Raw genomic sequence first — 26,400 nt, forward strand, 5'->3', positions numbered from 1 at the left:
TTTCTCGCTCTGGAATTTGAATTTACTTTTTACTATAGTAACCACCAGCCCACCAAAATATCACACAGTGACAATGTTTATGGTTTATATCTTTTTTAAATGTTAATGAAAGTAATTGTCTAAACATATACTGTCTGACCAATAGATTAAAATGTTTGAATTTTCAAAATGAGATATGATGGCAAACTTCGACTACCTGGCTGTTTTGCTATGTCCTTGTGGTGAGTTCGTTTTTGAAAATTGAATTTTTGTTTTTTATAACATAAATATAATGCAAAAAGAATTGTGAGACAAAGCCAAATTAATATTAAATGCATATTTATTTATTACATTTCTGACATACACACTTCCGTATAAAAGGACAATAATACATATAATAGAAGACATTCAGAAAGACAGAAAAACACACTTGATACAAACTTGACCATCGCTGGTGCATCTCTTGACACAGAGATAACATGAGATGTAGTCTTTTGAGTTTCCAGTTAAATAAATCTCATCACTGATCCCAGACCAGTGACAGGAGGCTGGAAACTGGTCACACATATAATTAAGCACATTGTGCTAAATGAACGTCAAAACACTTACAACACACTTTCCCTTTTATGTTTGTACTTTCACACAAAGTCAACAAACAAATTAAAAGGCTGCGATTACACAAACTTAAAATGATTTTAGAATGTAACATTTTTAAAAAATGGGTAAACTGATCATACTGGGTCCAAAGAGTTTGTTTTGTTAAACTAACCTTGTTGCCATTTTTAACTTATCTTTCATATTACTTTCTCCAAACTCAGTATTTGTTTAAAAAAGTGCAATTAACTGCAAACTGTACATCAGTGTATTGTTTTACGGTTTTGTTATAATGTTGTTTTTATTCATATTATACTGTCATGATGTACAAACCTTTCTAATTGGCAGTATTTTATTTGAAATGATCACTTTAATTTAATCCCACTATGGCAAAAGTTCCTAATAACAAAGCACAGAATAAAACAACCAAATGTGTTCTCTGTAATTGACCAGACAGAATATTGCTAAAAAATATATTTAACCACTTAGACCTTTTGGGCAGCAGGTTATCCTAAAAGGACATTCTGCCACATATTCAACATCAAATTCATTATGTCCATCAGAATAGGCCTGTCACATCAAAATACAGGACACCTGACTTGATTGGAATTCTCAAAAAAAGGCTTTGTGATACGATAAAATTACCACATCAGACTCCTGTCTAATCTCACTAACAAGTCATCTTCAATGTAAACAGTGTGAACATCCACCATTAAGGCTGTGCCTAAACTGAATGTACATCTTGCTGAGTTCTAAAGGCTGACAGGCTAATTCTCTTTGGTTGTTTCTGCATGCTACATTCATTTTTGTGGCTTGAAAACAAGGCGTTATCTCATGCTATTAAACAGCAGAATGCACAAACAAATTGGTGTAGCCACTTAAGTACAAGAATCAGATAAAGTGTACTTAGACACAAATGCTCCAATTTTGTAATACTAGACATGATGACAAACTAGATGCTGAAAAATGGTACAACACAGTTGTAAATAAACAGCTCTGAATCCATATTTTTGGATTTGCTGAAATCAGCTTTGCCAACGAGTCCCTCATATTCTCTCAGGAACAATCAGATGGTTGATAACCCACAATTGGAGGCACTCAATGCATTTGGTTACATCTCTGTCTCCCTCCAGCAGACCAAAACTGCTTCTCGTTCCTGCTTAAATCTCCAACTCCGCTGGCTCATGAAGCTCATACTGGGCCTAATGGACCAAATGTAGCTTGCTTCTGGCATTGCTCGTCTTCAATGAAAACAAAAACATAAACACTTTGATCCAAGAAGCAGGCAGAGACTCTTCCTTATGATGTTGAAATGCAGCTGAGGCTCATTTCTCATGTGGCAGTCGGACATGGCGCACTACTTTTTTCTCATAAACAACCCTCATGGTCTTCTCGATCTGTTTGAGGAACACCTGTGGTATTCTTCCACAAAGGGTGTTAACGGTGTCTAGGAACTTAGTCTGAAGAGGATAAAACAAAGACTGGAACATGTTCTCCTCAAAGGGATACTGAAAGAGAAGATAAAATACAAGTTTGAGGAACTGCTTTGATATAACTGTGGAGGCACAATGAACAAAGTCCAATTCTGAACAGCAGAGGGGCTCACGTGACTCAACCATACAAAAGGCTTCCTCGTGGAGAGACGCTTTCCTGCTATTAAACTTCAAGGAGAGATTCAAGTAAACTGCACTCTGAATGCACATTGCAACACTATTTATTCTCATATGATTCAACACCCTCACGATTTGTTTTATTAGCACTGAAGAATTACTGGCCTAAGCAAGCAAAGACAAATGGATTATACTTCTTAATCTTTGTCATTTTTATGCGGGTGTGTATAATCTGTATTCTCTCTCTCTCTCTCACTCTCTCTATATATATATATAGAGAGAGAGAGAGTAAGATTTTTTTATTTAAGAAATTTATACTTTTTATTTTAAGTGGCAGGTAAGACATTTATAATGTTACAATAGATTCCTATATAAAATAAATGCTTTTCTTTTGAACTTAATATTCATCAAAGAATCCTGATTAAAAATGTTTTTCACTGTTTCCATAAAATATTAAGCAGTTATTAATCAGCAAATATTAAACTGTTTTCAACATTGATAATAAGACATTTTTTGTGAGCACCAAATCAGCATATTAGAATAATTTCTGAAGGATCACTGGAGTAATTGCTACTGAAAATTCAGCTTTGCCATCACATGAATAATTACATTTAAGAATGTATGAAAATAGACAACAGTTTTTTTATTATTATTATTGTAAGAATATTTTGCAATAATATGCTTTTTATTGTATTTTTGATGCAGCCTGGATGAGCATAAGATGCTCCTTTTAAAAAACATCTAAGTGAGTCAACATTTTTGAATGTTTTGAATTTTGAATATAATTGTCATCAATCTGACAGCCATTCTATTATTTCTATCATATAAACGTCTCCTGAAAATGTCTCACCTCGCGTATGGCATCGTAAACCACTCTAAATGCGGGCTGCTTGTCGTCATGGTACACTCCACGGTTACCATGAAGAATAGACACTCCCTCCTCTTCACCAGCTTTGCAATTGCTTCCGTACATGCAGTGATCTGGCCTGTAGTTCCACTGGCACGGAAATATGTACAGACACTCTGTAGACACAAAGAAAAATATTCAACGTTTTATCCAAACTGCAAATAGCATAGCTACGCAGCACTTGTCTTCTATTTGTAGTTGTGCTAGTCTTTTTAGGCCTATACCATTACAGTTGTCAAACAAGCACTACCCTTGCCAAATGTCTCACCAATTTAGAGACTTTAATTACTGCACCTGTCAGTATCTATCACACCTGATCCAGTCAAGAGAAGTGTTAATCTACACAAAAGGGTCTTATCTCTATAAAGCCCAGATAAAGCGACAACATTCAGGAGGGCGAGAAAAGAGAGTTTGTTTGTTTGTATAAATAAATAAATAAATAAATATATATATATATATATATATATATATATTTTTTTTTTTTTCTGGGAAGAGTACAAATGGAAAGATGTAGCTTCAAGCCCTGCACAAGAAACAACAATCAGAGATGGAAAGTTTAGTTGTCATGTACATGATTAAAAACCTGCAAGGCTTCACAAGTAGAATAACAGCTTTTCAACTTGGATTTAAGCCTCCAGCAAACAACACAATTAAATTAGTGCTGTAACAATGAAGAGTGCAAATCAACAAAAATAAAGAAAGTAGACGGGTTTATATAAGAGTTTAAATGATGCACCGAAAAACGTTCCCTTTCTTTTTTCTACTGTGCCAGTGTAACGTACAGTGATGGTATCAGATATGCTAATATCATAATACTTATTATCGCCATTATTACATGTTCAAAAACATGGTAATACAGAGATATCTTGATATTTACCATAGTATGTACCAGCTTTTGAAAAATGTAATAGTATTATCACCTTACATGTCTAAAAACATGGTAAAACCAAAGTATTTTGACATGCACCATGGCATTTATAAGATAATGCAAGGTACTTTAAAGATGTAATTAATAAATGGGACTTCGAAGCATACAATTAGTGTAGTACCAAAAACAAGTTATCTATAAATCTAAAAATCTAAATATTTTAAGAGCTTCAAAGAATACAATGGTATTGACATGGCACATATCCAAAAACCTGGTTTTAATATAGTGCAAGTCCAAAAAACAAGGTATTTTGATATATACCATTGTATTTGCAACATACTTCAATGATACTTTAAAAACACCATGGTACATGTCCAAAAAAAACGAAATAATTTTTTGCTTGTGTTGTCTAATCTTACTCAGCATAATCAAGCATATCTTTGTACCTGGATTGTAGTGGAAGATGATGTTGAGGAGGTCTTGGTCTCCCCATGTGATGTGGTTCTTGTATTTCTGATAGAGAGGGTGTAGCAGATTTTCCCACGACAGACCGCTGGCGATCATGCTGTTCTGTAAAATCAATAGTGGCAGGTTATTTTCCTCAACAGTGAGTCTGGCAGCCACTTTTCAGACAGCTGTTGATATGGAAATTTTTTTCAGAAGAAGAAATGTTCTTTTTGTCCTCCCAGACAGCCTTGAAAATGTGCTTGGGTTGGAAATTACAGTTCTAGCTGGGTTTCAGAAATATGCTAATCTAGACTGCTGTCACCCACTCTCTCTCTCTCAACGGATGGCAATCAGTAGACTTCCATCACTGCCTACTAAAAACAGCCTGAGGTTAAAAGGGTTTAAATCTGCAAAGAAACCTCAGAAGATATGTGAACGCCAAAGCCTCAGCCCACTACCAAGAGGAATAAACTATATAAGGAAAACACTGGCAATATCTAGTAATAACCTAGCACTCTATGAAATCTAAAATATTTGCATTCATTATTTTATGTTTTATGTAATATGTGTATAAATCAGAATGTATTTGACAGAGATGCACATATATACAAATTTGGGCTGATACCGATAAGCTGACAATCATTTTCAAGTTATAGTAGATAACTGAAAAATGTAAGATATTTAAGGTTTTTATGTCGAAATAAATTCAAAATAAACAACTAAAAACTATTCATTTTAAATGCTATAATTGAATTTGAAGAGAATTTAGGCACCACATTACAATGTACAGTATGAAAAGTGGATATTGATTTGCCAAAGATTACATTTGAAATTATTAGTGCTTTTAAAGATCACCTTTGCTGTCAATAAAATAAAAAATCTCTAATATAAAATGAAGACTGGTATGGAACAGAGTAATATAGAGCTACAAATTGACCATCAAAATTCAAGTCAAGTCAATTGTATTGTTCCTTACCCTAAACAGAGTGCTACGAATCCGTGTGAGGTTCATTAGCATGACCCCTGAATTGACCCCTGTGACTCCATAAAAGGGGTGCCTCGCGAAGCGGCTGTACCAGCCGATCTTGGGGATCTCGTGCTCTGGGGCCATGGCAGCTAGCTGAGTGCTGTTGAAAGCCTTCAGAAACTTCCAGATGTCATCCATAGGGCGGAGAAACAGAACATCTGTGTCCACGTACAACAGCGAGTCCACGTCCTTTAGGATTACCTGATATCAGAAGAAATACTTGGTTACAGTCAGTGTGGTGAGATGGATAACACAAACAAATGAACAAAAAAACTTAAGCAGCAGGGACCTACAGGAAGAAACAGCCTCTGGGCAGCACATGGTTTGAAGAGTTTCTTCCATTCATCTGCATTCCCCACAGAGAAGGTGATTGGATATATGCTGTAGTGAAACCTGGAGGACACCGTCTGAGGCCACACACTGAACTGTGAGAAGAAATTGAAAGAATCAGTCAATGTCATGACTGTCAGTAAACTGCACATCTATTCCTTACAGGTGTCAGCGAAGAGAAGTGTGTGAAGAAACCTGTATCAATCCTTCAAAAGAGCAACATTTTGTATCTTTTGTAAGAATTGTGATAAATAGAATGTAATTTAGAAGTCCTGAAGAGATCTACCCATAGTGGTATACCTTGTTTTAACTAAGTAGGACGTGGCATGTTTTACCCCCCGTTTCACAGACAAGGCTTAAGCCAAGACTAAAATGCATGTTTGAGCTGTTTTAACTGAAAGCAACTTGCACTGACATATCTTAAAATATGTCAGTGCCACTGTTTTGTCTCAAGATGCACGTCACCAGTAATGTTTTTTTTTTCTAAGGCACGTTTATAAAAGCTACTTAAATGTCCTAATTGAACTAAGGCCTAATCCTAGTTTAGTCTAAAGCCCTGTCTGTGAAACCAGGCTTGAATATATTAAGGATCAATTTCCCCACTATCAGCTTTGGCACAAACCTATATGTCATTTTATGTTTGAATGCTTTTTTACTATTTTCTGCACAAAGAGTAACAAATTAGCTACTTTTGTAGTTGCTGTTGCAAGTTTTTGCATTTATGTCTAGAGATAAAAAATAAAATTGACCCCTTTGGTTCATGCAAGTTTGGAGGTGAAAACCGATAATAATTATTCATTTTTTATTTTATTTTTACAATGCCAACAAAAAAGATATGTATTATTATTATTATCACCATAAACTGCACAGGCCCAGCAATATGCAAAATTATTCAGAATAGAAAAACTGATCATTTTCAAAATGCATTACCACTCTAACACATGGAACAATCATTGGGTAAAAAATGTATACAAATATTATATTACACTTGATTCTGACTGGCTGGAAGGTGTGCATTAAAACAGTTCATTCACCGTTCTAAATTAATGTGCTGCTTTCATTGAAGCATACACACACATCACTTGCACACCTATATTGGAGAGAGTGCTGCACACACACACACACACACATACAAATTCAGGAAGCACAGAAACTTATCAACTCTGCCCCATGGCTTTTATTAATGAAATAGCTTCACTACTGATTGGCTACATTATATTTACACTCCCTCTGTTTGCTGATTGGACCTCCAAAAATTTGGCCGGAGAAAACCCAAGAATATACGGCAAACCCAGGCGACGTACTGAAGGAAAATTAAAATTGAGCAGAAGTACGTAGGAGGGCGGAGTCAGGTTAGGGTTACATCTCTGTTTTTGAAGGAATTAAACTCACAGCTTCATTGTTAGACAGGCTGCAGAGACGAAGACAATTCCCATACGCATCTCTCCCTCTCTCTCTATCAATAATTAATTCAAATAAATGCTATAATAATTAATTAATTCATTCAAATAAATATAGTCTTACCACACTTCTTTATCTTGGTGTCTGATTTAAAGCGGACAGAATGATAGATCTAACGAGCTGTAACTAACAAAAATTACCCTTGTTTACCCTTTCGGTCAAAGTGCAAACCTTAATAATAGCTTTAACTTGTCAATGCCAGCAAATGACGACGGTATAAGCAGGATAATCCACGGCTAGCTGTGCATTAAACAATTTGAATGCACTTCGCAAAGGCAACAGAGGCTTCACATCGGGACTCGGGTGTTTTTTTGCCTCCACATCATGCATTAAAATAATTTAATGCACAGCAAACCGTGGATTATCCCTTACTTCTTATTAGCCATAATACCACCAAAAGGACCTTAAACTTGACAGTATTTTATTGTAAATTCGACTGTGTCAATTTATTTAGATGCATGTCAACAACAAAAGTTATGAAAGCCATTTTTTTCTTTTCTTATAAATGTCAAAAAATCTACTTGGATTTTATTATTCTCATTTAGCTTCGTTTTTTCCAGCCGCCCGTGATCCCATCAGAAAAGGCCTTCAATCCATTTTTGAGTCATAACAAATCAGTTAAGAACCACTGGTTTATAATATCCTGCTGATAGCCAAATAACTACTGCTGAAAAGGCTGCAGAAAAACAGAGGAAATCTTTTGAATAACAAACATGACATTGCATTCTTTCTCTCTCTCTCTCTTCAAAGCCTTCAGATCCTTTATCTTCAGCAGTACGCGCAGGAATAGATCAAGATCAGCTCAAGGCCAGAGGGCACCTCTCAAAAAGCATCAACTGTCTAAATGTAGAAAACAATGTAGTGCTATTTTCAATAACAGTCCCTCTGTGGTGAGAAACACTGTAAACGATTAGGATTGTAGAGAAAGACCACTCTACCAGAAACCAAATAATGTGTTAAGAGCATGGTAAAGGGATCGATAGATTCATGAGGTTTCTCACATTACCCTCCTCACCAGATTGGTTGGTTGTCAGGGTTAGTCTGACATTGTCTGAGGGTTACCACAAAGCCACTAGTACAATCAAATTGACAGTCACAGTTCTGTCAAAGGTCGGTTTAAATACACTGAGAAATCTTAGGGAACAAACTGTATACCTTACTAAGGATGTAAAAAGACAATCATTATGATTATAATTAATATGAGATGAGTGAGAGTGTGTTATTGGAGGTTTGCAAAAGGTTCAGTACCCCTAATATAAGCAATAATTATAGTGAGTTTGCAAAAATTATGAATAGTACCTAAATAATAAACTGAAAAGGTCAAACATAAAATTAATATAAAACAACAGTAATCAAATTGAATTGTTCCCAGAACAAATATTCACAGCCCTATAAGTTATGTTGGAGTTGGCATATTACATTTAGAGATTTAAGTTGCAAGGAAAAGAATCAGAGTGAAGCAATAGTCCCAAAATGTGTGCCAGATTTTTTCGAGCTGCATAGTTAGGGGATGAAACTTTGTCTGAAAGTCAGTTATCCATTGCAATGCTTTCCAGAGAATAAAGATATGCCTTAGAAAAGTAAAGATACTCAAACCACTTAAAAATAAATGTCTGATGAAAACCCCCCCAAATATTTTAGGTCACCAGTCAGCTAGACTTTACAATCAAATAAAAAAAACTAATATAGCCACAGCAAAGATGAAAGAATCATGGGACACGCTCTCTCACCCCTTTTTCAAATTGTTCGGCCAGGTCCTCCTCTGCAAAGATGTGAAATTTGATCTTCTTTATGCTGAAGAGCAGTGCTGACTTCACCATGTTGAGTGTTTCATCTAGACGGTTCCCACAAGCCACCACTGCCAGGTGCATGACATCCTCTGCTCGTGTGACCTTTGACACAGGGTGCCCCACCTCACTCTTCTGCCTAGAGGTAAAGAAAAAATAAAGCTTAAACCCATACAAACCGTGACATCAACAACAAAAAACATCTGGTACAAATCAGCTGGGTAAAACCATGAGACAACATGGTCGTGAAATACTCAATCTGTACACGGTTCCTCTGGCACATGGAATGATTCATGGGTAAACAATTCTGAGTCAGAGTCAGATTTGCAACCTACTTGATCAGAGCACACAAGGGCAAGCGTATTTAAAAAAGAATGAGAAGAACGCGTTTTTGTGCTTGCAAATGCGAGACGAAGGTCGGATTCACTATGGTAAGCTTATTATATGTGTTTATATTTTAAACCTAGCGGGATGGTTTTCGCATGAAATTGCATACATACATCACGCGTCTGAGAGTGTCTTGTCAAATCCGTAAATAGAGAAAAGTGGCGATTTTGATGTGTGTATGGTGTGGGAGTGGCATAGGTTAGTGGTCACAACGAGTGAGGAAGGTTGACATGGAGCAGCTAAATGTCGAACCTCCGGGGAATCACCCATTTTATAAGAAACGCTGAACAGTGGAGAGTCTGCTGGCAAAAAGAGAACGCGACAGAGCTCGTAATAAAACGAGGATCAACATTGGCTTGGCTTTTTGGAGATGGCAAGAACTGAGGGATTTGAAATGTTGTAAAAACAATGCAGAAATGGCGTTGTTATTATTACTCAACAGGTCAGTAAGGTATTTTATTGAACAAAAAACTGCCATATGTAGCTCTCTATCAGAAGCATTATCTATTTTGAAGGGTCATTTCATTATGGTTAATGGGTATAGCTACAGTACCGTCTTCAGCTAGTCAGCTTGAGATCTCTTCCATCCAAACTGGTTATATATTTTAAACCTGGTAGTACAGTGGTAAACAGTGAATGTTTTATGAGCAGTAGGTTAACCATACTCATTCGCAGTCACGCAGGGCCAAAGCACAACCAAAACAATGTTCCTCCACAAAAATGCATGCAGTTTTTTTTAACCGCTAGAGTGCTAAAAGTTACATAGTGTACCTTTAAGCGCCACGTTTTTAGAATGCCATGTCATGCATGAGACGATGCAAAAGAGATGAACACAGAAGATGAACACAATTTTACATTGAAAAACAATGGAAAATTACCGCAGTGGAATGCAAAAACGTGTTCTGTGTGAACCGGCCCAGACAGTCTGCAAAATATGTCTTGGTCTGCTCCAACCAAGGTTGGATAAAAATCAATATTGATCTATATGGAAGCATATTTTTTGCCATATCGCCCAGCCCTACTTTGAAAGACAATAGGAGACATTAAACATGAATATGAGTAGCACTCTTGCTCGTCATGACTTAAGTGACCCGGCCACACGGTGTTTCACTTGAATACACATTTCCTTGTCTTGAGACTCTAACAAAATTGTTATTGGTGTGGTGTTTGCTTTTGTGATTCATGTTGAGTCTCCATCACTCCAGGGAAGTAAGCTCTCTAACCCTCTAAGCTCTACCCAAGAGGTGACCTCTGGGAAAAAAAGTCCTCCATTTATCCAAGGCTTTGGAGGAGGAAACAAATTCATACCGCAAGAAAAGCACGCAGCCTTTCAGACAGACATCAAAGAGCTTCCATTAAGCCAAGGACGTGCAAAACACTCTTGCTCTCTTTTCAACTGAACCGCAGACCTTGATATGATGTGAAATAAAAGGAAAAACATGGAACACCTCAGGGTTTGACAACAGGGAAGCATGGATATTTTCACACCTGAAAGTTAATTTTCCGATTTTTCTGCCTATTATAGATTGTAGACTGTTATCATAAAAGACTGTAGAATCTGCTTTGAAGGCAACGGTTTCCTGTGGAAAAAGCTTCCCTTGTTTACACCACTGCAAATTAGGCAACAGGAATTGCACCAATGGTCTGATTGAATGATATCAAACAATTTATTCTTTTCATTTTTTCAATCATTTGTCTAAGATTTTGTCTAGTAAGGCATTTACTTCGGTACCTTTTTTAATCAACATGAAATGTTCACATGCTCTGACTGATCTTATAAAAATTCTTGCAGTCTGTGTGGAAACATCTGGAAACATTTAGACTGTGAAGGCTGAATTAAATATTGCACTCCTTATGGAGCTAAAGTGAATGCTGACACTGATGTTTCTCTTTGAGCGATACAATTTATTGTGGACAACTTGAAACCAACTTGCAACATGAAATCAACTTAGCAGTGATCCAAAAATGAATGAAAATAAAATAGGGTGGACTTTTATTGTGTCTCCTCTCTAACTTTTTAAACAATATGAAGTGTATCTCTCACTTTAGCTTCTATGAGATCATTATTGATTATTTGTGTGAATCATTCTTAAAATTTAATTTAAACATGCATTCAATTTAGTGCAACAATTTATGCAAGAATGGTTTTAGAAATGATTTACACAGAAATGTCTCCATTGTACACCAGAAGACTCCAGCATTTTGAGCAGTGAGTGGATACTGACTAACTTAAAAACACCTCTGATTGGCCATTGTATTCAAGAAATCAACAGTGATTGGCTACATTGCTCAATGCTGTAAAAACATCTTCAGAGGCCAACACAAATACACACTGTAGTGTTTGCCACATCTGTTTTGCCAATATGATATTATTATATTATTAGTTCATGAATAGATTAAGGACGATGATTCACCACAATGATATTTGTCAGAATAGACTTAAAGGTAGGGTAAGCGATATTTGAAAAACGCTGTTTGAAAGTTGGTCGGACCAACACAACAAACAACGTGTAGCCAATCAACATTAGGGGGCGTATGATGGAGGAGGAGAGAGAATGAGCAAGAGGGAGATTTGAAGAAAGACTGTAGAAAGAGAGATGGCTGAGAGACATTACAAAAGAGTAATATGAATATGAATATGATCAGGAAAGAGCTTTAGGAGCCGCGTTAATATTAGAAAAGCTTTCCAACTCTGAGGTTGCTTTGATTTGACTCCATATGCGAGTAACACTGGTTTTGAGTGTCATTGTTTGTCTGGAGCTGCTGTGCTGTTGGCAACTAACAACAAACTCTTGTTTGCAATTGTTTATGTTAATTTTTTGTGCTCCCTTGTCATTCGTTCATCACCTTCACTTTATTTTTCATGAAGCATTATTTTGTTGCGCTTCTGCTATGATAAATAGACATCCACTCTTGCACTGCATGTGTAACGGAGGCCAGCTAGTGAGAGTTGTGCAGGCTGATGACTGCTAGAGAACTTGGTGTTTACCGTTTAGCGTCCTTGTTAGTGCACCCGCCTCGCAAGCCAGCGATCGGGGTTCTAGACCAATTCGGAGCAGGGGCGGTTAGGATTGGAGGATTGGAGGTGGAGCAATGAAGAGAGGGATGTGTTCGTTTTCTTTCAATTCAAATAGCGTTCAGCAACGACTTTGAGAAAAAACATACTGTACCTTTAATGAGATAAACAGTAATAGTATCTTTTTTCTGAAATTTATTTATTTTTGTTTCCAATAGGATTTGGAAATCGAAATTATGCTGCACTTCACACTGGATTGTGGAAGCTTTAGTGATTTGTGCAACTTGCAGTCTAATCTTGAACAAAACAATGAAAAACACCAAAGAGAGATCCAAAAAAACATCTACAGAACAAATACGCTGTCTGATTTAAGCCAAGCCCTCATGGCTGCGTGTATGGAATTCAGCCAGTGCTTTTCTTATAGCTATTCACTGCACTCCATAATCTATACGACCAAATTATTAGCACTTTTCCCCCTCTTCAGAATGTCTGTATACCTGTCCTGGCAGAGCCAGGTTTTCAGTGGCACCTTGACTTTAAAACTTGAAGTGAAATGTTAGTGTTATTGCTCCAGGTTAGAAGATAAAGACTGCAGAGGAGAAATCAACTCATTGAGAGGCACGAATGGCAATGGAGAGATAAAAGAGGCTAGAGAGAGAGAGAGAGAGAGAGAGAGAGAGAGAGAGAGAGAGAGAGAGAGAGACACACAAATGGAGGGCTCTTAGTCTTCCTCCATGACGGGTTTATGGCTTTATATAATGTAGCTGCCATGCAGCAGTTGCCTCTAGTCATACCTGCATTACAGATGACAGAGCGAGCTATTCGTTTGACATTTAGTAGACATTTATTCCTAGGTGCGGCAAAAACAGGTACAGTGGTGTTTTGTGATTCTGGCAGAGAAAGGTGTTATGAGCACCCAGCTTTCCAGTAATGCCGGTTATTTTTGGGAAAGGGTGTGAAAGAAACATGAGTGTACTGCTGCAAGTTTACTTCATTGTCATTTTAATTCATTATTATACTAAAATTATAGTTCACCCAAAAATGAAAATTCCATCATTATTTACTCACCATCTTGTCATTCCAAACCTACATGACTTTCTTTGTTCTTTAGAGCAATGTTTAAAAATGCTTTTCTTTGGGAGCCGATGTTGTTTCAACTTCAACAGTTCAACAAAAGACTGCTGCAGTGATGACTTTTTTTGATTATTTTCATAGGCCAACAAGGAAGTTGGCATCGCCCTGGTTCCCTCGACAAAAACCCAATAGGATTTTTCCATTGGCTTTTGCATCATTGCAGAAAATGAGCTTTGTATCCAACAACAGTTTATGATTCTTCCATGTTTTATTTATCATGATAATCTTCACAAATTAACACATTTTATTAATTTTTAAGCCTAAATACAGGAAGTAAAAAGCTAAAGTAGGCTATAAACGAACAACACCACGGTCACATGACTTCAACGTCACCACCATTAAGCTTACGACAGCTCTTTTAGTCTTTATTTTAAAGCATTTTTTTCCCTAAAAGGTTGAGTTAGATTGCAAGAGCGTCATTGGCTGTGAAAGTAGACTAGCGAGTGCTTTTCCTGTTCGGCATGATGACGTTTAATGTCGTAGAATAAAGCATGAAAATATCTTGCGCTCGTTTAACCACAGACCTTATTTTAGGCATTTAACCAAAACCCATTGACTTCAGGATGAGGGAACTGAAAGTACTAAATGCTACTACTATGCTAACTCATTTCCGGGTTGTGGCCAACAAAAATGTCATACCTGCAAGACTATATTCTTAAAAATATCTTAATACAGGTTTGGTGTGACATGAGGTTTAATACATGAAGGAATTTTCACTTTTTGGTGATATATTCTTTTTATAATACAACAATAAAACAGAAAAAAAAGGTCTGGGATCAAAAGGTTTGTTTTTGTTAGAGCCCTCAGGACAAAACAAACCCTTCGGGCCCCCTGAACGTGATGAAACGTATCATCAGGGACACATTTGTCTGTTTTGCAACAGCGAGGCAGGAAGCACGTCTGGAGGATGCGCTTAAAAAAGGAAATACTCGTGCGGAAGAGTTAATCACTTCTAAATAAAACAACAGGTCAAACGGGATGAGAGAGATCTCCTCTGGGGAGATGGATAGGGAGCCAGGAATTAAACGCATAGAGCGTTTTCCAAATCACACCCTCTCATCTCTCCCGTTTGTACGGTGAATCTGCTTTACTAATTTCCCCGCTCTGCATTGGCCCTTTGCATTGTGGGTTTATCAGCAGAGGAGCAGTCACAGGGGTGTGGACATGAAGACGGTTCACTGCTGGAAACCCAACACGAGGGTCTAAGGGTTGAGATATCTCACAACTGCAATTAGTGGCGTTTATGTGAAGCTGTCAGAGGGGTGATAACATATGCTTGCTGAAAGAAGACAAGCAATGAATATTAAACTCATCCTCACTGCAGAATTGATTTCACACTATCAAAAAGGCATCCATAATAGTTCGCCTACCTTTACATGATCGATTTCACACTATCAAAATACTGACACAAATGAACCAATCTTCAGTTCACCTAAAGGATAAATGTGACAGCTTCTTTTAATTATGTCTCAGAAAGGACGGATCATCTTGATGAATAAACCACTCCATCCTCTAGTCACATGGGACTGTGTGCACTCACTCAGTACAACCAATCATTGATTTTGTCCTTCGTTCGTTGAGACCCTTTGGGAACGAGGCAACTGCATTCAAGGTGACCTTTTTAATAAAGTCATAATTAAAATACAATTGAGATAATCGTAGTGCGCACAGGGGGCTCTTAGACTCGGCGTTGTAGCATGTGCAATGCACACTGGTATCTGGTAAGATTTAAGACATAAGTGCACGGTAATCTGGATGTGGACAGTGCAAAAAAAAAGTGTCATGCATGGTTTCCTCTTTGTTACATTAAGAAACAAGATTGCACAATCAGCTCAAGACATTCTTGCTAAAATCTCCATTATCACAGCAGCAGGCTTTTGACAAGAATGTCTGGTTGAATTTGCTGTGTTGACATCCAGGAAAAGACCAATGATTTATGGGTTGTTGTTATTAAAACATGCATTTGCATTGATTTGCAGTGACTGCAAATTACACTGAGGTCATAAATGCTCTTGAGAATCAAACTAATGCACTGATCATGTTTGCAGAAAAGGGAGTTGAAAGTAAGTATATGTATCAACTTTAATAGAAGGAAAAACATGCATTATATTATAATATATTACATTATATTATATCACATTTTTATTCAAAACGTCTTGAAAACATCTTGACAACTTGAAACACATATTTATTCATTCTCTTTTGGATCAAACTAGTTGTTGGTCATAAATAATGTTGCACTTGAAGAATTTCCTACCGAGTCTTTGCGATGACATTCCCTCCTCCTCTGCTGCTCAACTTCGGCTCTTTGCGGATTAGCCTCGGTGGTTTTTGCGGCTCTTCTGGCTTTCGTTTCGATTCTTTCGCCGGTGCAAAATCCTCGACATGATTTAAGAATGGAAAATGTTTTTCTTTCGCAACTTCTTTAAGCGGCGGCTCGTCCGCAGCGTTCCCCCCGAAAAAGTACAAAAGTAGGAAAACTCCAAAGCATACCGCGATCGCCACGATCTTGCCGTGAATTCTCATGGTGAAAAAGTGCTCTGTCCGCGTGGAAATGTCTCAACCATGGCTCTGGTTAAAACATGGGGACATATTTGTAGTGTGCAGCCATACTTCTTCATTTGTACTGTGATGATGAAGACGATGCTGCTCAGCTTAGCGCCGATATCACACACGTATATGAATCTCTGAAGGCGGACCTTACACTCCTTACCGTAACACTTATAATACTTTTGTTGTAAATTTAATACGGTAATGCTGCTGCAATAGGATAAAATATGGAAGCTTGTTTCTGCCACAGAACAAAACATTTGAAAAGATAATATTGCGACTTTTTATCTCACAATTGCGAGTTTATATCTCGCAATTGTGACTTTATAACACGCAATTGCGAGTTTATATCATGCAATTCTGACTTTTTTTCTCGCAAATGCGAGTTTATATCACGCAAAAAGTCAGAATTGTGAGATAAAAGGTCACAATTACCATTAAAAAAAAAATGTATTCTGTGGCAGAAACTAGCATCCATACTGTATGAAACGATATTCAACTTTTTTCTATTTTGTTCATATTCACAATTATCTTATCTTATCTTATCTTATCTTATCTTATCTTATCTTATACACATGTCTGGCTGTCAGGAGGATATTAACACTTTTATTATTGATAATAATTTATATATATATATATATATATTTGTTATATGCAGTTTTTGACAAAATAATGTTATTTTTATAATTACATTGTTGTATTATTGTATGATGATATAGCAACTGGTTTACACTTCTACTTGATCAGTTTCTCAAATAAAAGTAATCTGTTGAAATAAATTGTTCCAATTTTGCAATCTGATTAATACATATTTGATTTGAAATTCAAATCAATATATGGTGCGTTCAAGTCATCTCGTTAAGATCGTATTTACGAGTTGAGCGCACATACGCCACCACAATGTCAAATAGCGCATTGCCTGCACCGAATATGATGGCATTATTATGCAATGTAATATGTAACGATAAAGTTTGCACGTGGCTTCATAAATTAATTAAAAACATAAAAAACAAAGCACACCTGATGCACATTTCTTTATTTTCTAGGACTAGAGTTTAAGAAACTTGCTCTATTTTTGTGTAATTAATTAAGAAAAATTACAGCGCCATCTTACTCCGACGAAAGTGACTTGAACGCACATGCCGTCATAAACACGACTTCTCACCTCGTAAGTACGAACTTCCCAGGAGGACTTGAACGCACCAATATTGTGCAGGTAGTATTCCCATGAGAAATTGAGTGTAATGTCAAAGTGAGTTAGTAGTCCTCCTTATATGTGGAATTACGGTAAAACATGGCCAACGGAGAAAGCAGGAAGTACAGAAGCAGGCCATGTGCTGCATGTGTTTCTAATGCTGTTTATCGCATGAGTGTTCACAGACGAGTCGTGAAGGTGTGTTTTGTTATATCATGTTTATATTATTTGCCATTTCCTTATTTATATCGTACTATACAATTTGAGAACGTTAAAGTCTAAAAGTGCATGGAGCGTGTCCTGCCTGCTTCTTTATGATGGCATAAACATTGCAGGCACAAACAACACAGGCAGACTTTTGACAGCTGCAGTGGGTTTTAGTTATCATTTCATTTATTATTTTGGATTTGTTTTCTAAGGTGTGCATCAAATCAGTTTAACGACGTTGGTTACTTGCATGACATTTATCGATGTTTTCTTTCATTTTAGTCCTCAATATTATCAGACTGTGTCTTAACTGGTGAATAACCGTGTTGTGTTGAAATAGAATGAAGTTTAATTATAAACTAATCATTTCCAATGTTTATAATGTACTAGTTGGCAAAGGTGCTGTTTTATGTCTCATTTATTTCAAATCAAATAGCCACAAGGTGGAGTTGTAAGCTGCCCTATTTTTTCCTTTCTTCAGATATTGACTGCATGTCAAACAGACTCAGGGAGTTGAGGAGACTGAAGTATCTTTAGTTCATATCACAGTGCCAGGTAGTTGATTCTCTTGTTTAGAAGCAACCTTTAGAGTTTTACACACAGTCCAAGTAAACCTACGTTTTAACTGTACTTTTTGCTGATTTATTAGTTAAGTGGAATTGTGCCAACTGCCAAGATGACATGATACTATCGATTACCAGACTAAAAAACAACATTATTGGACTGTAAGGTAAATGATCTTGTAGGACATTTTAATGTTAAATCGAATAATATTCTACTGGATAAAATGGTACTCTTAAAATATGAATAAGAAAATAGACTTTGCTGGGATTTTGTAAGTAGGATATTATTTTATTCTTAGATGATCCTTGTTTAATTCTAATAGGATTGTGTTGTACATTGTTGCATTATATTATATTACCTTTTTAATGCTGAATCAGAAACTAAACCGAAATTCTGAACATTTTTGATTGATAGAGTATTTTGTTTAATCCCATTAGGATTGGTTTCAAATTATAATACAATTTCATTAGCATTCCTTTAGTGTTTTCCCCCTCTGCCAACTATTTTAAAATGTCTGAATAATAATTTTTCTAATCTGTCTAAATCTTTCTGTCTCATTGCTGCAGTCCATTGCTGTGTGTAATCATGATAACACCGGCGTTTGAACTGAGCCAAGATGCCAATTTCCTTACTGTGATTATTCGTGTACCCTACACCAGAACATCTGAGTTTGACATCTACATCCAGGGAGAAGATTTGAAGTTTTATGCCAAGCCATACTTTCTCAGGTGACTCATCTGCAAACTCCTTGTTTGATATTCTGTTATGTTAAAACACTGGAAAATACTTAATATAAGATGAATTACAAAGCTTTTTACCTACAAATACAAAGACAAAGACCCAAAAAAGCATTTGGACACCTCATCCACACTAAAATAAATTCCATTGCAAGTTCTGATAACATGCCTGGAATAATTTGTAGATGCCACTTGCATTTAAGTTTGATTATTAGCAGGAACATATATGCATGTGGTTTTTGGTGGCAAATGCGTATTGAAGATAAATGCGTATGTGTGTATATTATTATGGACATAACAATTGTTTTTTATTATTAATGAATCTTGTGTAATCATCTACCCTGAAGGTTGACTCTGCCTGGGAGAATAGTTGAAGATGGCCGGGAAAAAGCTTCATTCGATATCGATAAAGGTAACAATCACTCTTTAGACACGTTCTGTTGTCTCAGAAAACCTGCGCTGCTTTTGTTTGCCAGTCAATACCTCACAAGCTTCAGCAGAAGCACCTTTAGAGAGAGGTCCCACAGCTCGGGACACACCAAGCCGATGTCAAAGAACTAGCGGTGGCGAAAGCTGACTGTGTTATCGGCACACTTCGGCCAAAAAGTTGCACTTGAACACACCAAAAGGACTAAAGGAGACTGTCAACTATCATGTGCGTTCTGAATCTCTGTCTATATCAGCAGCCAGGTATCAATAGTACATTTTTGTCATTCAAAAGGGGAAACCAAAACTAGGACTGCAGATATACAAACCGCAAACAGCAGCGCTTGCTTATCATTTTGAATATCAATCACTTTCTTCATTCCAGTTGGCTCATGTTATTATGAAAATATTCATGCATTTGAATGCTCAGGTAAGATAATGTAAAATTATAACAGCCTTCTGTCTGTACCGTCTTGACATCTTTGCTCGCTTTTAATCACTTTCGCTTTTATTCTCGCGCAATGACTCGTTCACTAAGCTGAAGAGCCAATCAGAGTTCTCTCTCTCACCGACGGCGATTCAAGATGCTGAATCGGCCCAAAAAACCCAGACAGTGTCCGGCTAGGGCCAACGGTGCAGAACACACCGGAAAAATAAAGCTGACCGATGCTCAAAAACAGCCCGGCTTGATGTGTCCTGGCCTTTCTACACGATTCTGGATGAATTAAGAATCACGTTTCAAATTTTTCTTTTTCTTTTTTTTTAAAACAGATATCACGATTCTCCCATGACTCTGAACAGACAACTAAACAAAATAACATGAAATTTGCCAGAGGTTCTGACAAAATGTTAATTGCTGCAGTCTATTTAAAATGTTTAATTAATCTGAATGAATTGCGTTAAAAAAAACTGTTTGAATGAATGATTCAATGACTCACAAATACTTCACTTGTTTCATTACTGGATGAATCAGCGCTTTTGAACAAATCTTTTCAATGAATAATTCAATGACAAATACATTTTTAAGTCACTTGTCGCCACCATAGACTGTAAAAAATAGGGTCGCCACCTGGTGGCGTAACTGTAATGGATACAATCGTTATTTGAAGTGCCAAGTTACTTTCAAAAGGTGCTTCCGTAGACAGCAGAGTTTTTATCCGAATTATAAACTTCCCAGTACTTTGATAATGCAAATATTTGTAACACGCAAATAATACTGTGTCATTGAAGTGTCATTGTTCACTGCTTGTGAAGCTGTTTCAACTAATACATGATAACTGTTTTCTCTGGGTTCATCGGCAGCACAAACTATTATTTTTTTCTTCAAAACATTTACATACGGGACAAAAGCACTATTCATCATAATTATTTGGAACAATAATCTTTATAATCTTCTGCAGGGTGGGGTTTGAACTCGGGAAAAATCACACATACAGGATACAGTATACAAATATTGTTGTATACAAATAAATGAAATATTAAGGAATTTACAGCATCACAGTGTTACTTGACTGCCAAGAATTTTCTGTTTCTTACATTTCCCATGAAATTGATTGATAGGTTAGTATTTTTTTTATACACTCCTTTGATTTTACAATTTTCAGAACATTTCAAACTGTTTACCTGCTCTTCAAATAGCATGAAGATTTCCAGTTGCTAAGTAATGGCCACAGGATCCTGTTCCTGACGTCTCATTGGCCTTGTTTCAGCATGTCTTCTTTGATCGACAGCCAGTGAAAAATTTTGCAGTAGTCTGTCATAAAGAACGTCTAATTGCTTTCTGTGTTTACACAGAGTAACAGATAATTATAAATCATTCACAAATCTGTAAGGACTACAGTCAAAGCAATTATTGTCATTTTAAAATAACACCATTTTAATTGTTAATGTTCCATTACGGTCTAAAATTATATGTTGTTTATTGCAAGATGTCAGACACAGACTTTGAGATTGTAACCGTTTGGCACATAATGTGTGGAATATAATCCCTCTGCGTTTTTTACCCTTATAATTTTGCAATTTCCACAAATTCCTGTTTGCATAAGAAAACACACAGTCAAAGATGGAAAACCAGTCTGAAGGGATAGTGATTAGTGCACATAATCCAGATATCGTGCTCATGTGGAAGACAGGGGTTTGGAGTTGTCCCTCTCATTATTTCCTGTCCTCTCTTTTTGTAAAAGTAAATAATAAAAATAAAAAGTATTAAATGGAACATGAAAATTCTGCCATTTACTCACCCCCATGTTTGTTCCAAACCTGTTGGACACTCTTTATTCTGTAAAAACACAAAAGAAGATATTTTGAAGAATGTTGGTAACCAAACTGTTTGGTCACCAATGACTTCCATTGTATTTTCTTAATCTCTCTCTCTCTCTCTCTCTCTCTCTCTCTCTCTCTCTCTCTCTCTCTCTCTCTCTCTCTCTCTCTCTCTCTCTCTCTCTCTCTCTCTCTCTCGTTGTCTTTCTTTCTGAAGATAGACTTCATTATAGCACAAAACTCTTCACATTTAATCAGCCGGTTGAGCTGTCAGCATCATAACGATCTCTTTCTTTGTTGGGATACACCTTCACTTTGATTATACTCTTGCTCTCTCTCTCTCTCTCTCTCTCTCTCTCTCTCTCTCTCTCTCTCTCTCTCTCTCTCTCTCTCTCTCTCTCTCTCTCTCTCTCTCTCTCTCTCTCTCTCTCTCTCTCTCTCTCTCTCTCTCTCTCTCTCTCTCTCTCTCTCTCTCTCTCTCTCTCTCTCTCTCTCTCTCTCTCTCTCTCTCTCTCTCTCTCTCTCGTGTGGTACTTATCAATCTTTAGTTCAGGAAGAAACAGCAGAAGCAGCACTGTGATTGTGTCTGACCGATCTGCCGTATTCCCGACATGTCTTTTAATGAGCTGCCTATTAGCGCTTTTAATTATACCTAATGGCCACGGGATCTTCTGCTTGACATCTCATTGGCCTCATTTCAGCGCGTCCTCTTTGATCGACAGCCAGTGAATAATTTAATGGTCTCCTATCATATAGCAACTAATTGCTTTCTATGTTTACATTAGAAATTATAAATCATTTACAAATTTTTAAGGACTACAATCAAGGCAATTATGATCATTTTAATGATGATGTGTGTATTTTTTCAATGTAAAATATTTTTTTCCCTAACTATAAGGAAGCCACATGTAGGTTGTGTTCCCAGAAAAAAGTGTCTGCTTTCAAAGCATTTGCTCTGTTTGTTTAAGAATCCGACCAGCCCTACACGGCAACAGTGTTAACCAATGACATATATTTGGGGCGGGACTATCTGTTTGATCCACCAGTGGTAGTCAGCGAGTGTGTTCACAAGACTTCTTCTGTAGAACACAAAAGACTATATTTTGAAAAATACTGTTTTGGACCCCTTGACTATTATTGTATGGACAAAAAGAATATCTTATTTTGCGTTCAACAGAAGAAAGAACTGAATATTCATTTTTGGGTGAACAGTCGCTTTAAAAGGTTAAATGTAACGGAAATAATGACACATCTCTTCTGTATTGAGACATGCATCCAAGTGAAACAAATTATTGAGGAAGAAGAAAAAAATGTAGGCCGGGGACTTGATTCATTTTTTTTTTTTTTATTAAAATATCATATTTAATTAAAATATAGATCATCTCTCTATGTTCCAGTGAAACAACAGACTTCTCTATGGTGACATGTACCAGACATCTCCAATTTACTTCTCTTGAACCCTTTTCTTACAATTGAATGCATGTTTACATTCAGGTCGTCCATTCAGGTCACAATACAGAAAAAAAGGATCTGTCTCTACTTTTAATTGCATAGCAACTTTAATTATGTGTGTACTGTATGTATCAGGTCTCTTCACGCTGCATGTCCCTAAAGAGACGGCCGGACAGCACTTTGAGGGTTTGGAGATGCTCACCAGTCTGCTGGCTCCTAAAGGCTCAAGATCAGCCAAACCCCTGGTGGAGGACACAGGTGAGGTTTCATTTTCACTTGGGTATGAAAAGCTGATTGTCATCTTGTGGCATTTCTTTTCATTTCAAATTCGTCTCATTCTGTATTCTCTGAATGCCCTCTGAAGGTGTTCTCTCAGAGGCCTGTGGTGGAGGATGTGAGGAGGAAGATGAAGAGGAGGAGTTTGATTGGCAGATAGAACAGGAGATTTACACCGAAACCTCAGCGGAGACGCTGAAGGAATACCACAAGTATGGCTTTGGAAACCTCAGGTCTGGAGTCTTCACTAGACTGCAAGTAAGAACGTTTGTCCCTGATGGTACTGTAGATACAGTTTTTTTTTTAATCTTTTGATAAATATAAATTAAAAAAGAAAAATAAATGACTTAGAGTTTTTGTGGACAACCCGTTGTTTTGCCAATCAGGAGGAGCTGAATGAGGTGATTGACGTGAAGGATCCCGACAATACCGCTCCTGAGCTCAGAAGACGCAATCGACTAGATGCAGAGACTTCAATATTTTGTGCTGACCATTATATGTAAGTCCACCATTCCCTGTCCCTGTGTTGTCAAAACTTAAATATAGTACAATGACATATTTAAAACATTTCATTCAACATCTCACACACAACAGAACATCCACTCATCCAGAACTTTGTTTCTTGACCCAATTTGTTTTGGGAGTCAGTTTGATTGATTGACAGGTCTGTTTGATTGATGCAGGGTAAATTTGTATGATGACGAGGAGGAGATCAGAAACCTGCTGAAGTTTAAACCGTGGTGGAAAGAACTGAGCCCCGACTCTTCAGCAAACTCTGACACCTGTGAGACCTTTACCTCCTCAGATTTACTAAGTTATACTCTCTAACTGTATTTACACATTCTGTGCATAATTACCGCTTTGTCCTGTGTGTGTCTCTCAGTATGGAGAATTGGGTCGGGTTAAGTTGAGGTCACCAAGTTTAGAATGTAAACTGGAATATTTCCAGAATTGCAGTTTCTAGTTTCTACCAGCAGGTGGCGCGCCTTTGCTGGAAACTGATCGTTCATTTCGTAAGAGACAACTAGTGACAGCGTCGTGTTCACACGTTGCATATAGGAGGAGATTGCAAACTATTTGGAGCGTTGTTTTAGCACTCATTCTTTAACTCTTTGTGTGATTAGTGTGTCCCTCCCTGGCTTTATGTGTGTTTTTGTCGTTGTTTCATAACTGCTGAGTCATATTGATGAGGCTGTGTGTGAGTCACTGAGTTAGTTTAGTCAACGAGGCACAAACTACCTCTCAGCCCATTTGTGTGCCCACAAAGAAATGTGCTCTCTTTCCCATTTGTTTTTTCTCTTTTTTTCTTCATCTTTCCTTCTATCTATCTATCTATCTATCTATCTATCTATCTATCTATCTATCTATCTATCTATCTGTCTATCTATCTGTCTATCTATCTATAGTTCTGTCTATGGTTGTATCTGTCTATAGTTCTATCTGTCTGTCTGTCTATCCCTTTCTTTCCATCTTTTTCATCTTATCTACCTATCTGTCTTTCTATCTACTTATCATCAATCTATCATTCATTCGTTAGTTCTATCTATTGTTCTATTATTCTGTCTATTTATCAGTATTTTCTGTCATTCTATTAGTCATTCTGTTTATCTATCTGTCTATCTATCTTGCTTTCTTGCTTTCTTTCTTTTCTACCTGTCTGTCTATAAATCGTTTGTTTGTCTGTCTGTCTGTCTTTTTCTTTTTTGGCACAGCTGTTTTAATTTTTCAAACACTAAAATCTGGCACGTTTGAAGTTGCATGGATTATTGACGTGTGTGTGATAAAGCGGCACAGACATGGACATGTCCCACACCAGCACGTTCATCACTAGAGCAGTGTGCTAATTCCTTAGTGCCAGTTTACAGAATGAGGAAATTACTCTGAGCTGCAAGCATATGTTGGTGTGGTGTGGGGGAGGGGGGGTTATACAGCTGGTCCTATCACAGAAGAAGCAGATGAGGAGGGATTAAACATAGAGAGTTGGAGATATTTCAAGATATGCTCTCCAAAGCTGTCTGTCTCTGCTGTCAATCAATCAAGTAACATTGTTACTTCCTAGCTACTTAGGACGCTTCTATACGTCAGTTCTCATCAGTATGCTGGATGCATGGGGCAGATTAATTGGTACTAATTGCTTGGACAGACCGTCCTGAACATCTTGACTGAAGTGGGACAATCGCTGCCAAAATATCTTCTCCTCACTGTTTTCTATGTTTTTTCCTGACTGGATGTGGCTCATTAAGCCATTAAAGTTAATTAGGCTTTTTGCTTTTTAGGTATTTGGGTGAGCTTAAGTTTAAGTTTGGTTAACATTGGTTAAATCTCACACAACCAGTCAAGAACATGTCTGGGTCATATTTCACCCAAAAATCAAACAAACTGAATCAATTATATTTTGCTTAAAAATAATCCAGAGTATGTAGTATTGAACTGTAATATCTTTCATGACTAAGCACATTCATTAACCAACTCAATGGCGCACGATGTACAGTTTAGTAAATCACACCATGCAGCGACAGCAGTCTGAGAGCCTGTATTTGGCCGTCACAGGTTACCAGAATTTGTGGACTGAAGAGTTTTCCTCCTTCTGTAACCACTTAAGTCACATGATCCATGATTAGTCAATACACAAGCGTCTTATTCAATGTGCCCTGTATCTTTGATCAGTCACATGGCTAAATTTGGTCAGTCCAATCAAATTGCACCTTCTGTGGATCATTTGCTTTTATATCTAAAAATTCTGCCATCTACCCACCAAAATGTTCCTCCAAAACTGTGGAAGAAAATGTCAAATCTGACCTCTGGTCATGTTTAATTACTCCCAGGACATGATATGTTGCTGGAAGAAAGAAACTCAGACATGTTCTTGACAGACTATGTACATTCTATGCAGTTCACAAATGTCATGGAATAGTAATAGACTTCACTCTTTCTCTGCCTCTTTATCTTAATGGTGAGAAGCTTAATGTTTCGTTAACTGCCTGAGATTCTAATTCAAGATTTCTGGTTCTGATTTTTTTTTTTTTCTTGTGTCTACTTTCTCCCCTTATGTTGTGTGTGTGTGTATGTGTATGTGTGTGTGTATACATGTGGTGGTGTACTTGCTTTCCCATGTGTATCAGGTAACTTCACACTTTAGGTCCCAATGGAGATAACAGCCTCACCGTATGCGTATGCATGTATGCAC

At 37.1% G+C, this 26,400-nt stretch overlaps 2 protein-coding genes across 4 annotated transcripts in view; one reads left to right on the forward strand and one right to left on the reverse strand.

Moving 5' to 3' along the window:
* Positions 1 to 301: 301 nt before the first annotated feature.
* On the reverse strand, positions 302 to 16,228 carry gxylt2 (glucoside xylosyltransferase 2). The gene is made up of 7 exons (XM_084127982.1): positions 15,805 to 16,228; positions 8,954 to 9,149; positions 5,726 to 5,857; positions 5,382 to 5,633; positions 4,405 to 4,528; positions 3,034 to 3,206; positions 302 to 2,081 (listed from the first exon to the last, which is right to left on the reverse strand). Exons 1-7 carry the CDS (start codon positions 16,071 to 16,073, stop codon positions 1,899 to 1,901), a joined length of 1,329 nt encoding a protein of 442 aa, XP_083984108.1. The 5' UTR covers positions 16,074 to 16,228; the 3' UTR covers positions 302 to 1,898.
* Positions 16,229 to 17,360: 1,132 nt separating this feature from the next.
* Positions 17,361 to 26,400, forward strand: part of shq1 (SHQ1, H/ACA ribonucleoprotein assembly factor) — a 36,633-nt gene continuing 27,593 nt past the window's right edge. Inside the window, exons 1-9 of one of the 3 annotated variants that reach the window (XM_084129455.1) lie at positions 17,361 to 17,490; positions 17,981 to 18,054; positions 18,149 to 18,229; positions 18,630 to 18,791; positions 19,148 to 19,212; positions 23,073 to 23,195; positions 23,302 to 23,471; positions 23,600 to 23,712; positions 23,897 to 23,997. In XM_084129455.1, the coding sequence (XP_083985581.1) occupies positions 18,649 to 18,791; positions 19,148 to 19,212; positions 23,073 to 23,195; positions 23,302 to 23,471; positions 23,600 to 23,712; positions 23,897 to 23,997 (715 nt within the window). In that variant the 5' untranslated portion in view covers positions 17,361 to 17,490; positions 17,981 to 18,054; positions 18,149 to 18,229; positions 18,630 to 18,648. The remainder of the gene's footprint in view (positions 17,491 to 17,980; positions 18,055 to 18,148; positions 18,230 to 18,629; positions 18,792 to 19,147; positions 19,213 to 23,072; positions 23,196 to 23,301; positions 23,472 to 23,599; positions 23,713 to 23,896; positions 23,998 to 26,400) is intronic. The other 2 variants (XM_084129457.1, XM_084129456.1) reach the window with 2 other exon arrangements.

Source organism: Abramis brama, assembly GCF_963993115.1.
Source record: "Abramis brama genome assembly, chromosome: 11".
Taxonomy (NCBI): Eukaryota; Metazoa; Chordata; class Actinopteri; order Cypriniformes; family Leuciscidae; genus Abramis; species Abramis brama.

What these genes read in the sequence shown, in the direction of transcription:
- gxylt2 (XM_084127982.1), bottom strand. Translation starts at nt 16,073, where the DNA reads ATGAGAATTCACGGCAAGATCGTGGCGATCGCGGTATGCTTTGGAGTT. An exon ending in CCCAGAGGCTGTTTCTTCCT is followed by an intron (nt 5,634 to 5,725) that starts GTAGGTCCCTGC and finishes TTCTGATATCAG; the next exon opens with GTAATCCTAAAGGACGTGGA. An exon ending in TTTACGATGCCATACGCGAG is followed by an intron (nt 2,082 to 3,033) that starts GTGAGACATTTT and finishes CTTCTCTTTCAG; the next exon opens with TATCCCTTTGAGGAGAACAT.